The 14,927-nt window shown below is 44.3% G+C and overlaps 1 protein-coding gene across 2 annotated transcripts in view; it reads left to right on the forward strand.

Moving 5' to 3' along the window:
• Positions 1-275: 275 nt before the first annotated feature.
• Rapgef5 (Rap guanine nucleotide exchange factor 5) overlaps positions 276-14,927 on the forward strand; it is a 240,371-nt gene continuing 225,719 nt past the window's right edge. For both annotated transcript variants that reach the window (XM_052739192.1, XM_052739193.1), the window contains exon 1: positions 276-633. In XM_052739192.1, the coding sequence (XP_052595152.1) occupies positions 289-633 (345 nt within the window). In that variant the 5' untranslated portion in view covers positions 276-288. The remainder of the gene's footprint in view (positions 634-14,927) is intronic.

The following is a 14,927-nucleotide window of genomic DNA, read 5'->3' on the forward strand; positions in this document are numbered from 1 at the left end:
AGCGCGGGAGGGTGGAGGACCTCTTAGCCTTCTGGGTCTTAGTCCAGGGCAGTCCTGGCTGGGGGCAAAGGGACTTTTCAGTCTCAAGAGGATGGGGGCTGGGAGGAGGCGTCTGGGAATGACGCACCTGTGCAGGCACAGGGCACGGTGCACTCGCTCGGGGGCCTCTTCCGCAGGCGGTGGGAGTGTCCGGGCCGCCCAGAGGTGAGCGGTGGGGCGGGGCGGGGAGCACCTGGGCGGGGCCGGGGCGGTGCGCGGGGCCGAGGCTCCAGGGCCGGGCGCGCGCCAATGGGCAGCGGCTGGCAGCGCGTCCCGCGCCCGAGCCGCAGTCGCGCCCTCTCGCTGCCTGGCGAAGGCGCGGAGGCGAGCGCGGAGGAGAGCAACCGCCGGCGCCGCTGCCGCCGTCAGGGCATCAGGATGGCCGTGGGCTCTATCAAGATGCAGCCACCGTGCGAGAGCCCGGCGCTGGCCTCGGCCGCCCCGGCTGACGGGCCCCTGCGCCGCAGCCCGAGCGCCCGGGAGCCCGAGCGCGAGCCGCCCGCCGCGTCTCTGCGGCCGCGCCTGAGGGACCTGCCTGCGCTGCTGCGGAGCGGGCTCACACTGCGGAGGAAGCGGAGCGCCGCCGGGGCCCGGGTGAGTGGCCCGGGCGCGCACGTGGAGTCCTCGGCCGCCCTGCGGGGCCGCGACGCCACGCTCTGGAAGTTGGGGAGGTGGCGGGACTCCACTGGAGAGGGCCTGGGATAACGAGGTTAGGGGGCGCCCCTCGGGCAACGCCGGCCACACTTCTCCCCAGATGCACCTGACCGAACCCAGGGGCACCCGGGCATCACCGGAAGAAGGGCTGTTTGCTGCCTCTGAGGGGGAAGCTGCAGGTGTCCGGTGACTGAGTCAACCAGCCCCGTCCAACAGCAAGTCTCAGGCCCCCAGCGGGTCCCGTTTGCAGGTGGCCTGCGACGTGCATGCTTGTTTTGGAAGGCTCATAGCAATGTCTGGGTATCGGGACTGCCCTGGTAGCCGCCACTGCTGAGGGGGAGACTTACGAGTTGGAAGAGCTTGGATTAGCTTCTAGCTCCCGAGTTCTGGCGCTGGCAGCACTCCGTACTCTGGGACGCCCCCTGGAGTGGGAGAGTGTAGGACCCTCGGGAATCTCAAATATCGACTTCCTGATGGTGTGTTCAGATATGACTTCCTGGTGAAGGAGCATTCCTTGTATTCTAAATACATCTCACGACCTGAGCAGGCCAGGCTTGTTTTCTCTGTTAAAAGGAGGGCCTGCTTGCCATTTTGGGGATCCGTAAGCCACTCAGGATGCACCAATAGGTCTTCAAGATACCAATAGGCTCTCACAGACTTTCCTACCTCGGTACATTCAGCTCTAAAAAACATTTTTTTTTTGACCATTATGTAGCATTCACTGAGAAGTTGCAACAATGTAGATGTTTTTTACTAGAAGTCTTAGCTATCTGCCTTGAAAGGAGATCGTAGTTGGAGACTCGTGTTCCTGTGACATTGGTTTGTTTTGGAAACTTGAGTGTTGGGGAAAATATTTGTTTTGTTGTGGCTTTCTGTGGATGGGAATGGATGTGAATTGGCACGTCTTCTGCTTCTCCCAGGCTGGGTTTCTCCTTTCCTAGGCATTTTCTTCTTCGGGCCACCTTAAAGGGTTGTTCTTAGGATTCTCTGGTGCAATAAGAAAAATTTTTAAAGTTTCAGAATTGCCCACACAGTGATCTTGATCGTGTGGCCTAAAGAATGCTTGCAAAGAAAGCCAGGAAGTATGGCCTTCGGATATGGTGGGTAAATAAACACAAGCTCCAGAGTTATAGACTTTGCAAGAATCTAGGGAAAGTAGGTCAATGGTGTTCCTGTTATCCTTGACAGATGCTTTTGCATGACACAGAATATGGAAGACAGGAGGGCAGCTGGGCAATCTGTGGCAGGAATTGCCCAAATTTCTGCATAAATCTGTCTACAGTGTTCATCTACACCGACTCCAGTTTCTCCATTCCTGGGATGATGACTCGTGCCTTGTTAAGGTGCAGACTCTGTGCAGGCTGACCCATGTTTTCCAAACTACTCAGCATGTGGGTCCTTTAAATAACGTGAACTTTAATAACTCTTCTTCGACTATAGTACATTGTATTAGTTCTTTGCAAGCTTAAATGAATGTCTCTCTTTAACTGGGAGAGTGACTGTCAAGTGTTTCAGTGTTGGAAACTCGCACTTTCCAACAGTTTTACCGCCTTCTGCTTGGGAGGACACTGTTTCAGTTTGCTTTCTGTTGGTGTGATAAAACACCATCACCAAAAGCAACTCTGGGGAGAAAGGGTTTGTTTCCTCGTATAGCTTACAGCCCATCAACAGGGAGGTCAGGCAGGAACTCGAGGCAGGAGCTGGAGGAGTGCAGCATCCTGGCTTGCACCATGGCTTGCTCAGCCCGCCCAGTGGTGTGAGAGTGGGCAGAGTCCTCCCACACAGATCACTAAATCAAGAAAATGCCCTACAGACTTGCCTTCAGGCCCTCTGATGGAGACATTTTCTCAACTGAAAGTCCTCTTCCCAGATGATGATAGCTTGTGTCAGGTTGGAAAACACTAACTAGGACAACTACTGTTGTGATTTTTGGAACCATCACCAAAGGGCTAGGAAGGAGTTTGAAAGAAGGAAAAACAAAGTGAAATCATATGTTCCAATGTCAGGCAGCTCAAGCCACTGTTACAAAATGCCCCAGACTGGTGACTTCAAGAGATGTTTATTTTCTCACAGTTTTGAATGCTGGCAAATCCAAGCTTAGTGTTCAGGCTGATTTTGTTTCTATATAAGGCTCTGCCTTGCAGGGGGCCATTTTCTTCTATCCATTCCTCTGGCCTTTCTTCAGCAGGGTCAAAGGGAGGACCCTGATACATTATAAGACCCTGATACATTATAAGGCCACTAAAGGGAGGACCCTGATATAAGGCCACTAATCTTATTATGAGGGCCCCACCCTCACAACCAAATATAATCTAAATACTCCATCACATTCCCCCCCCCCCCCAAATTTCCATTACAGTAAGGGTTTGGACTTCAACATAAGAATTGTATGGAAGACATAAACGGTCCATAAGAAGAAGAGGTTTGAGAGGAAGAGACAAATAGAAAATACATCCAGGCTGGTTGGTGGGTGATGGACATCTGAGGTTAACTGGGTAGCCCCCTTGGTTAGGACATTGATGTTAATGTAAAGGCATCATGGCTCACAATCTCCTGAGAACTGTGAGGCCATACCTCCAGATTGGAGCTGAGTGACTCAGTTAATGGAAGTTCACTGGGAACAAAGCAGCTCCGAGCATTGGCAGTCGTTGGTGAAGAGTTCAAATCATGCTAAGATCTGAGTTAGGAGTCTGTGCTGTCCGTGCTGTCCTCGACCCCCACAAATCTGGACCATCAAACACTATCTCAGCTTTCTGTGGACTGTGTTGCTCAACCCAGGTACACTGCAGGCTATCTCTTTCTGGGACAAATTAACCCGTCATTTGGTTAACACAACACAGTTCCTTGGTTCCTCCGTTCAGTCATTTCTAACAGTATTGAATTCACTATGCATTGACTTGGAAGATTCTGCACGTCTTTCGGACAGGTAGAGCGAGAGCCAAGCTTCGCTTTTTGGGAAGATTATGGTCACCTTTCAAACATCAGTGGCAACACAGGTGCTCTGGAGTCCCACATATTTAATCAAGTATTTAAATAGAGTTGTATAATAAACCCCCAAATACCAGCAGTTAGTAACAGTATTACCAATCTTGTTCCATTTTTTTGTTCCTTCCTTTTGTGAGTGGTGGGGGAGGGTTATAATTTAAAGCAAACCTCTAAGTTATCTTACAGAAGTTGCAGCTTCCATCTCTGATGAGGACATTACAGCCACCACCACCCTCCTCTGAGCCGGCATGGTGGCCTGTGCTTGCTTGTAGCCAAAATGCTCATCTGTCAGGACAATTGCAAGCTTTGGCTACAGTGACCCGAGCTCGTATGTAAAACAAAATAAGTCAAACAAAACCTTGTGACTTTTTTTCCTTCCTAAGAATGCTGACATTTCTTAGTATAATTCCTATATTCAAATTCTCCCAAGATGCCTTTCAGGAGCTAAATGGTGCCACATGTTGATTTTTGTTCTTCGGCTTTTAGGTCTATTTTATTTTATAAAAGACCCCCCCCCCCCGCGCCCCTTTCTTCTTTTTTTGTAATGGTATTGATTTGCAAGACAAGTTAGATCATTAGTTCAGGACTCTGTCCCACTTTCTGGGCTGATTCTCTGGGTAACCGTTAACTTATTCTTCTGTCCCTATAACAAGGAAATTCTGTATGGAGGTTTGATTAAATTCAAAAGGAAGTACCCTTTTGGGGTAGTCTGTCATGCCAAGTCAAGTCTGTCATGCCATTTCATGACGTCGTAGTGTCTGGATGTCTCTTTGAGGAATGAGGATTGACTAGTGGGGTCAGATGGTATCAGCTTACCTTCTTTCTACCATTCACCTAATGACTTTAGCCTCATCAATGGATGAGCCATCTTCCTTAGGAAATGCAAACATATAGACAGTCTAACTCCACCATTCCTCTTGCATTTATTAATTGGAACACTGTCCATAAAGATCTTTCTATCATGAATTATTTGGGTTTTCTGACATTCAGGCTACACAGGAAAAAAGAGGACATCCCATTTCCCCCCATTTATCATTTTTCGAAGTAATACTTTAATGTCCTAACAACCCTCACCAGTAACCAGAGTTGTTCTTTTCTTAAGTATCATTAAGAATTGACACATCTATTTTAGTCTGCTGTGGCTAGTTCTCTTTTTGACTGTGCCCTTGTCTTCTACATGCCTTGCACGTGGTCTCAGCACTCAGAAAACTTTATTTTCAGGGGTATCATGTCCATTTTCTCCTTCACATGTGAAGCTAACCATCTGTTCAAGGAGCACTGATCTTTTTAAAAAATATTATTAAGAATGGTTCATTTCTCATATATTTTGCTTCTTTTAGTGTCTGGTCTTAGCCTTCCACCTTAATTTTTTAAATTCTTTAAAAATATTTCTAATGAGGCGATTTCCAAGACTAATGTAGGACAGGTGCTGATTGTTACTCCATCTTTATACACTGTCAGATGCTGGAAGTGGCTTATTTTGGTCTTTACTATTGGGGTATTTCCTACAAGACTCTGAGATGGTCTTCATTGTCTTAAAGTGTTTTATTTACAGTAGGCAGGTGATTGAGTTGTTCACAGTGTACAGCAATTCCTCTAGTGATGCTCAGCTTTTGGCTTTCACAATGGACTCTTCACCATGGTCCTCTAGTGATGCCCAGCCTTTGGCTTTCACAATGGACTCTTCACCACAGTCCTCTAGTGATGCTCAGCTTTTGACTTCCACAATGGACACTTCACCACAGTCCTCTAGTAATGCCCAGCCTTTGGCTTTCACAGTGGATTCTTCCCACAGTCCTCTAGTGATGCTTAGCTTTTGACTTTGACAATGGACTCTTCCCACAGTCCTCTAGTGATGCCCAGCCTTTGGCTTTCACAATGGACGCTACCCATAGTCCTCTAGTGATGCTCAGCCTTTGGCTTTCACAATGGACTCTTCACCATGGTCCTCTAGTGATGCTCAGCTTTTGACTTCCACAATGGACACTTCACCACAGTCCTCTAGTGATGCCTAGCCTTTGGCTTTCACAGTGGAAGCTTCACCACAGCCCTCTAGCCTTGGACATGTGGCATCTTCCTGCTTGAGCCTCCCAAATGCTGAGATTGTAGGTATGAGGAATCTCACTGGGTTGATATACTCTTGAAGAGAAACAAAGTGACCCTTCCTCTGTGTTCAAGCTGTACTACTGTGGGTATGATGTAATATCCACTTCAGCCAGAAACTTCTGTCTGCTGATTGAGAAATACACACTGCTCCATATTACCCCAGTATGACCACTTAATACTTGTTTTAAATATGTGCTTTATAAGCTGAGCATATGATTTGTTCTCTGTACTTACATTAAAATTAGAGGCTCATGTATCCTGTACACATTGGCAGAAACTTCATTCAGTTCTTACAGCAAGCTTTGTAAGTTAGACATAGCTATGTGCATTCTGTAGATCTGGAAGCTGAAACACAGAAGTGGCTTGCTGACAATCTCAGATTGTGTAGGTGGGAAGAGGGAGGGAAGTTTGAATCCGGGCAGGCCAGTCCCCACAGGACAATCCTTGCTTTGAGTTTATTGTCTAGCTCTCTCGTCCAGAGAGGGCAAAGACTCTTTACAGTAAGTTGCTATAGTTTATGGGACTTGCCACTCTGAGAATGCCCCATAAATTGGTGTGAAGCCAGACTAGCTTTTCTTTCATTTTAGCACAAACAGGCTATCACTGTCCTAGTTGGGTATGGTCCAGGGAGAGTGGGGAGAAGCATTATATGTATGGGTGAGTGGTAACTAATACTTGCCAAAATTAAAAATAGTAGTCAGAATATCCCAAGCAATCACCAGGCTCACCTTGATAATAAAAGCACTGGCCAGCTGACTTGGTCTGCTCATGGTAGCCTGTAAGAAAACCAAACCATTAATGGAGGCAAGTGCATTGCAGGCAAGGTGAGTCAGAGCAGATAAGAAGAACATGTGATGAACTTATTTGAGAATCATGACATTCTTGCATCTGCTTGCTGAGAAACTGCCAACTTGAACCTAGTATTTTAAAACTCTTATTAACCATGACTTCAGATGAAGTACAGTTAGTCCCCATCATCCAAGGGATGGAGTTCTAAAACTTCCCATAGGTACCAAATTACTGATGTTCACATCCCTTATATAAAATGGAACAGTACTTGCATATGACCTACACACGTAACTTCAAATTATCTAGATTGTGTATGATATCTAGTGTGATGCTGATGCTGTGTCAATAGTTCTTTTGTCGTATTGTTTAGGCACTTGTGACAAGGAGTAAAAAAGTTTGTATGTGTGGGTCCTCCCATCCACCAAATATTTTTGATTTGTAGTTGGTGAATTTGCAGATGTGAGCCCCAAGGAAATAAAGGACCAATTCTAAAACTCTGTCTCAACAGCTGGGCATGTGGTTCACATCTATAATCCTAGCACTTGGGACACTGGGGCAGGAAGACTGCAGAGTCTTGCTCAGGCTACAGAGTTCCAGGTTAGCTTGAGCTACAGAGAGTCCCTGTCTCAGAAACATTAAAAACAAGAACCACCACTACCACAATAAAATCCTCTATAGTTGTCATTCCCCAAAGTCCTTATTTGGGAAGAAAGGAAATTGTAGATTCATTTATCCTATTTTAATTTCATCAGATTTTAACAAAAGAATGCAATGGCAAGTTAATACTTCATTTACTTTCTGTCTTTCTTAATTCCCAACCCTTGCCATAGACTTTGGTTGTGGAAAGAGAAGGGTATTTGTGAGGTCCCAGCCAAACATATATTTGAGTACTTGCTCCCCATTTGGTGGAACCATTTGGGAAGGAACGGTTGTGGCCTTGTTGGAAGAGGTGTATTACAGGGGGTGGACTTTGAGGTTCCCTGTGTACTCTGTCTGTCTCGTGCTTATGGATCAAGGTGTGAGCTCTCAGCTGTTCCTGCCACCATGTCTTTGCTCTGCCATCATGGACTCTAACCCTCTGAAACTGTAAGCCCAATTAAATGCTTTCTTTTATAAGTTGCCTTGGCCATGTGGTTTTTATCACAGCAACAGAAAAGTAACTGAGACAGTGTGAAAGTTCCACCATCCTTCTTGTAGGAGCTATGCCCTGAAGTGCTGGCGCCTCCAGCTCTTCCTTGGTAAGAAGACACCACATTCCAGGATTCTGGGTGCAGATACAGTGTAGATGAAACGCTAGAAACACTGGAGTTGAGACTTTTTCCCCATTCCCTGACTGGATGCTTATTCTGGGCAAATTAGCTCATATAAACATATTAATGGAGATGTAGGCACAAAAATTTTTACTTTTGTGTGTAATGTTAAATTGCATGTTTTAAAAAAATGTGATACTCTAACATAAAGTGACTATTTTAGGTGATGTTTAAGTCTTGGTAGCATAACAAAATTTCACACTTGCCTTGTCTCTTGAGTTGGCAGTAATTGCTAACTTGTGTAGCTATAAATAGAAGGGAAGATAGGAACTAAGTCACTGGTGAAGGCTTGGAGTATTTGTGATTTAAAAAAATTATTTTGATTCAATATTGAATACAGCTCTTATTATGAATACTGGTAATGCCATGATGACATGAGATCTGGAAGCTTTTTGTAAGAAGTTGTAAAATTGTATCTGAATAGTCAAAGTTGATAACTTGGCTTTTCATGTGTGCATGTGTGGCCAATATTATGATGATAATTCATTCATAAATGGGTATACAAAGGCAAAGCACACAGGTGCTGCTGTAGATCGAAACCTCAGTAGTCATTTGAAGAGATGAGATATGCTCGTTCACCTATTAGAAAATTATGGACTTTCCAGTGACTACCCAGTCAGGAACAGCAGAGGCAGAATGGAGCCTGTGACTCTGATTCCAATGTGGCCTTTCTCTGGTGTCAAAAAGTCAAGACTTGGAAACTGTAACATGAGGCACATTAGATGGTAGCTGCATGAAATGTTTCAAGTCTTAGTGTGAAGTATTGGCCATTTTCTTCCTAATGTCCTCAGAGGTGGCTCCCAGGACTGGATACCGACTTCTGTGGTTTGAGTTGTCAGTCATCTCATCATCAGAACAGCTGTGGCACTAGAAGGTGAAGGTCTGGAGAGACACATTCCAGAAGCTATTCTGTTCTGAGCTTTGTGCCACATTATCCATGTAGAGATTTAGAAAGTAAGCAAGATTCTCTTTTGGCCTATATAAAAAATTCAAAGAAGAGGGAAAATGAATTTCTTGTAACCCAGAATTTATGTTAATAATAACAAGCTTGAGACTTAAGAAACTTGAAGATGTATGGCACATACCTGTAGTCCCCAACTTCTGGTGTGGGGGGAGCTGGAGAATGAATTATTTGAATGCAGGAACTGGAGCTGGAGGTAGTCTAGTCAATATGGCAAGGCTCATGTCTCTTCAAAAATAAAAAGACAAGCCTGGGCTACCAAGTGAGTTCCAGGAAAGGCGCAAAGCTACACAGAGAAACCCTGTCTCGACAAACCAAAAAAAAAAAAAAAAAAAAAAAAAAAAACAACTTGTTAAAAAAAATAAAATAAAATAAAAAGACAGAGGAAAGAAAATACAGATTAGGAGATCAGAAGTATGGACATTAGGAAATCAGAAGTCAATTAACCATTTAAAATTAAAATAGCTGAGGATATATGAATATGGTTTAAGGAAATTAAATTTTGCCATGTTTACTTTTTAATGTGGTATGATTATCTAGTGAAAGCCCCTTTTGGGGGAAGATGGATCCTGGGGCTTTGGAAATCAGAAGAGCTTTGCTGGGGGATAAGGTGGGGTTAGAAGTTCAAGGTAATCCTCATCTACATAGAGAGCCCGGCTACTCAGATGCACCTGCAGACCTAAATTCGCATCTTGTTTGGAAGCCTTGGCCGTTTACACCCTGGCTTGAAAATCTTTCTTGGACTTTTAGAGGACAGTGCCATGGTTTTATAATTGTTTTGCCTGTTATCTTCCCTTTCTTTAAACATTTGACCCATGTCATTCAGTTGTGAACAGATTTTTTTAAAAATATTCTATTATGTGTTGAAGTATTTTATCAGTTTGTTGATTGGAAATTATTCACCTCTGTAGCAAGAGCTTCAGGGAACCCCAGTAAGTGGTACTGATGATGACCATAGGTACGATTATTCAGCACATCTCCCTCTACTATCTCACAAAGTAGAGTTGTTTGAACTAATTTAAGAAGAATAACAATTCTAGTAATAGCATCCTGGGACAAAATGTCTTATTGTACAGAGAGAAGCTAAGTAAATTGCCTACGATCATGCAGAAAGTAGATGAGACAAAATTTGCAGCCAGGAAGTCTAGCTCCATAGGAAGCAGACAACCTACAGATTTTCTGTACACTCTTTCTAAATAATACATTTCTTAGTCTCTCTCAGTGTTCTGTTTTAACACTGCAGCTTGTCATTAACGTGACCATTTCAAGGGGCAGCACTGCTTTCAGTCATTAGGAAAGTTTCTCCATGCTATAAAATCATATAATAAGGAGCTGTAATAAGCCATATTTTCATTTTTTAAAAACTGCATGGTTTATAAAAATATCAATATGTCACTGCATTAAAGTGCTGCATGGAACTAAATCCATATTTGTATAAGTATGTATATATAGAGACTCCATTAACAATTGTCTTTTAAAAATGATTTATTCTTATTTTGTATATTGCTGTTTTGCCTGCATGTATGTCTGTCTGTCTGAGGGTGTCAAAACCCCTGGAGCTGGAGTTACAGACATTTGTGAGCTGCTGTGTGGGTGCTGAGAATTGAACCCGGGTCCTTTGGAAGAGCAGCCAGTGCACCTAAATGCTGGGCCATTTCTCCAGCCTCTCCATTAACAATTCTTAAGGGCATTGAATACTAACATTGCTTAGGTGGTGATTTACATTTCAAAAGGGGAATAAATTGAAATTTTCTTATTTAACAACTAGCAATAGCCTTCAAGTTAAAGGTAAAAAAAATAAAATTTTAATGAGGGGAATTAAAAATGTGTATGTATATGTATGTGTGCGGATATAAACCTAAATTATTATTGGCTTCCTCATAGTTTTTTTTTTTTAAGAACTTAAGTATAATTTAAACGTTAATCTCTCCCCTCCAAGCTTCTTAAATCTGATTCATTAACACAAAAATGACAGAGATTTAGACTTGCCTTCGTGCTGGTCCCTGTAATTTGTGTGGTTACGTCGGAAGGTCTTTCCTGAAGTGACTTGGGATCTTTCCTGTGTTTGTCTGTTCTGTTTATGGGATGCTGGCTTCTTGCTTGTAACATGTGTTTCATTGTCTGTAGAGAAAACACGATTCAGGACTTCCAGTGAGCACACCAGCCCTTAAGTAAAGTTAAAAGGTTCTGAGAACAGGCTTTTTGCATCCTGGCAGTTTTCTGCCTCTACTCTTTCCTAACTGGTTTAGCAACTTAAACTCCAGCCCCATTGGTGGTTTCGTTGTTCAGTTGAACACGATCTTGTCAAATCATTTACCTGAAGCGGTTATGAGGTATCGTGCAAATACTTGCGGTTGCCCAACAGATACGGCTTCTGTGCTGATTGTAAGTGTGTTCTGCTCTCTTGTCGCCTTTGAAGGAGGTGAGTGGCTTGTCACTTCGCTCTAGATGTTGTCACTAATGAACAAACGCTGCCAGTAGTCTGCTCCTCATGTCGTGCTATGGACTTACGTATAGGTATGGGGTTACGCACAGAAGTGTGAGCATGGACGAAGATGTGACTTTTAGAAACTCAGGGAAGTTCATCTATCAAAATACAGTTTGGCTGTGGTATAGCAGGGACATATTTCTGTGAGTTTGTCACTTATTGGCCACGTGACCTAGATTAGGTCAAAGGACCTGAGGTTCTGTTTGAGGCATACCTATGTTCTATAGGGCAATTAACAATAGGGAGGGAGTTCGTTTTTATTTTTTGCTCCTTTTCTGACTGAAGTTGAGACAGAAGTCTTTCTACATTAAGACACCAACTCCACCTGCAGAGCTCTTTGGGCACACCTTAGACAAATGGGAAGAGGAGTGTCTAATATGCACCTCATTTCCTATATAGGAAGGGAAGATAAACACCATCAGCGGGAACAATTGAAAGTGAAAGGAATCTGATTGAGTCACTGTCTTAGGGTTTATATTGCGATAAAAGACCACGAACAAAAGCAACTTGGGGAGGAAAGGGTTTAGTTCAGCTTGTAACTCTCGGGTCACATTCGACCAGTGAAGGAAGTCAGGAACTGTAGCAGAAGCCATGGGGGATTGCTGCTTACTGGCTTGTTCCTTGTGGCTTGTTCAGACTGGTTTTTTTTTGTGTTTTTTTTTTTTTTTTTTTTTTTTGTACAACCTAGGCCCACCTGGACAGGGCTGGCACTGCCCACAGTGAGCTGGACTCTCCCACATCAATTGTTAATCAAGAAAATGTACTATAGACTTGTCTACAGGCCAATCTTATGGAGGCACTTTCTCCATTAATATTTCCTCTTCCAGATATGTCTAGGTTTATGTCAAAAACCAACCAGCAGTCGACTCCTTGTCAACTTGATATATAAACACATCAGTTATTAAAGTCTAACCTTTCCTTTCTTGTTCATATTCAAGATCTCATATTAATATCACAAAATAAATATAGCGTAACTTTTAAAGTCTACAGAATAAAAGTTTCAATACTTAAAAGTCCAAAGTCTCTTTTAACACTCTAATATTTCTTTAAAAGTTCAAAGTCTTTCTAAAATATTCAAAATATCTTAACAGTGGGCTCCCATAAAATGAAAAATAAATTAAATACTTTCCTATTCCAAGAGGGAATAACCAGGGCATCGTCATAATTGAATCAAAGCAAACCCCAAATCTCAACAGTATAAAGCTCAGTGTCAGATTTCTGGGACCCACTCATGATTCTCTGGGCTCTAAAGGGCTTTGGCGACTCCACTTCTGGCCCTGACCACAGCACACATAGCTTGTCACATAGACTTAGGCCAGTTCCACTCCACAGCTATTGCCGCCCTTGGTGACATCTCCAAAAAGCTGGGTCTCTGCTGCAGTTGGGCTGCACCTTCACAAAAACCCGTCTCTAGAGCTCTCTTCAGGGATTCTGACCCTGCTACATGGTACAAAACCTCAACTTCTCTCCATGACCCCTTTAATCCTGGGGCTAGTTAGGGTTTCTATTGCCTTCATAAAATACTATGACCAAAAGCAACTTGGGAAGGAAAAGATTTATTTCATCTTACATTTCCAAGTAACAGTCCATCACCGAGGAAAGTCAGGGCAGGAACTTAAGCAGGGCAGGAACCTGGAGGCTAGTACTGAAGCAAAAGCCATGGAGGGGTGCTGCTTAGAGGGTTGCACCTCATGGATTGCTCAGCCTGCTTTCCTAAGCATCCAAGAATGACCTGCCCAGAGGTGGCATTACTCCCAATGGACTGGGCCTTCCCACGTCAATCACTAATTAAGACAGTACCCCCACAGACTTATCTACAAGCCAGTCTATGGCAGCATTTTCTCAATTAAGAGTCCTTCTCCCCAGGTATGTCTAGGTTTTGTACAGGTTGACAAAACCCAACCAGCACAGTCATGGACCATGAAAATGAAGGAACACATCTCTAAATCTGTTTCTAGAAGATTGGTTTTTTGGCCACATATGAAACTCTAGGAGAGATGTCAGAAGAGGACATGGTGGCAGTCCTTTTCTTTGTCCAATGGGGTTCTACAGATGGCATTTTCCTCTTTCTTTAGTGTGTTTGGGTGTGAGTGAGTGTACATACGGCACATACAGATGTGAGCTGGTATGTATGCCTGTGTGCCCATGGAGGCCAGAGGAGGGAATCAGGTATCCTGCTCTATCACTCTACCTTATTCCCTTGAGACAGGGTCTGTGACTGAACCGGGAGCGAGGCTGGTGGCCAGGAAGCCCCGGTGATCTTCCTTCTTGTCTCCACCCACTACAGCTCTGAGGTTATAGGTAGCCGTGGCCATGCCTCTCTTTTTACCTGGCTGCTGGGGATTTGAACTCAGGTCCTTAAGCTTGCACAGCAAGTGTAGTCACCTGAGGATCCATCTTCCCCACTTCAGCAGTCTCTTCTTTGGGAGAAGACACTTGTTGCTTTATCTCAGCTTCAGTTCAGCATCAGTGTTTCCTTTCCTCTGTCATGTCAAACTTACCACGTTTCAGGCAGCACCTGGTGAAACTTTTATTTTTCCCTCTGTTCTTGGCATATCACCCATTAATGAAAAAGCCTCCTAAACGTGTTCCAGGCCACCTTACTATCTCAGCCTTCCCGCCTCTGCCTCCTGAGTGCTTGCACCACCACTGACCTTGCCTTGCTTTCTTAAATCACATGATAACTTAGGAAGCAGCCAGCACACTCTGTCAGTGCTTGGGTGCTCACTCTGCTGTTGTGTGTGCAGTACTTTCTAGTTACAGAGTGCTTTCGCCTGTGTTCTTAGTTTACGTGTACTCTGCAGTCAGGTATTTCATTTGTAGACTCGGCCGTGGGTTTCTGAGCTGTTCTGTGTGAGGCAGCCTCAGCATCTGTGAGCAGAGCTTGTGCCCATCAATAAGTGTGAGTTGCTGCTTCTCTGGTTGCATTAGCACCATCGCTGCCCAGAATTACAGGATGGAGGGATTCTGTGGTCACTGACTGCCTTTGAAAAACTGAAAAGGATCTTAATGGTTATAGTGGTGAAAATTTTGTAAGAAAGCTGAGGTTTGATTCAACAGCTGGTAGATTGGAGCCCCAGAATGTGCATGTTGACAAGTTCCGGGTGATTTGGCGCTGCTCATGGGACCACACTCAGGGGCTCTGGTGGGTGGCTCATCCTGACTGTCTGATGGATTGAGAAGTGATAAGGAAGCCAGTCAAGGTGTAAAAGGGTTTTCAGAGAGGATTGACCAAGGGGTAGTATCTGTCCTGAATGTGGGCAACACCATCCAGTAGGCTGGGGCAGACGGAATGAAATCAGAAGAAAGAGACAGCTAGCCAGTGTAGCCTTCTGGTCCTGCTTCCTGGCCACTGCCGTGTGAGCCACTCCGCCCCACTGTGCCTTCCTGCCATGATGGTGGAAGGCTCTGAAGTCTCGAGCTACAGTGGGTCATCCTCCATTATGTTGCTCAGGTATTTTGTCACTGTGACATTAATAATGATGACAACATGACTCACACAGCTGGTCTCGAAGGCCTCAAAAGTCTGGTAACCTTCACGAGGAGGATGTGGTTGAGGCCAGGAGCCCACCAGCTTTCTGTTTACAGCTCCACG

Source organism: Peromyscus californicus, unplaced genomic scaffold, assembly GCF_007827085.1.
Source record: "Peromyscus californicus insignis strain IS unplaced genomic scaffold, ASM782708v3 Scaffold_15__1_contigs__length_86483966, whole genome shotgun sequence".
Lineage (NCBI taxonomy): Eukaryota > Metazoa > Chordata > Mammalia > Rodentia > Cricetidae > Peromyscus > Peromyscus californicus.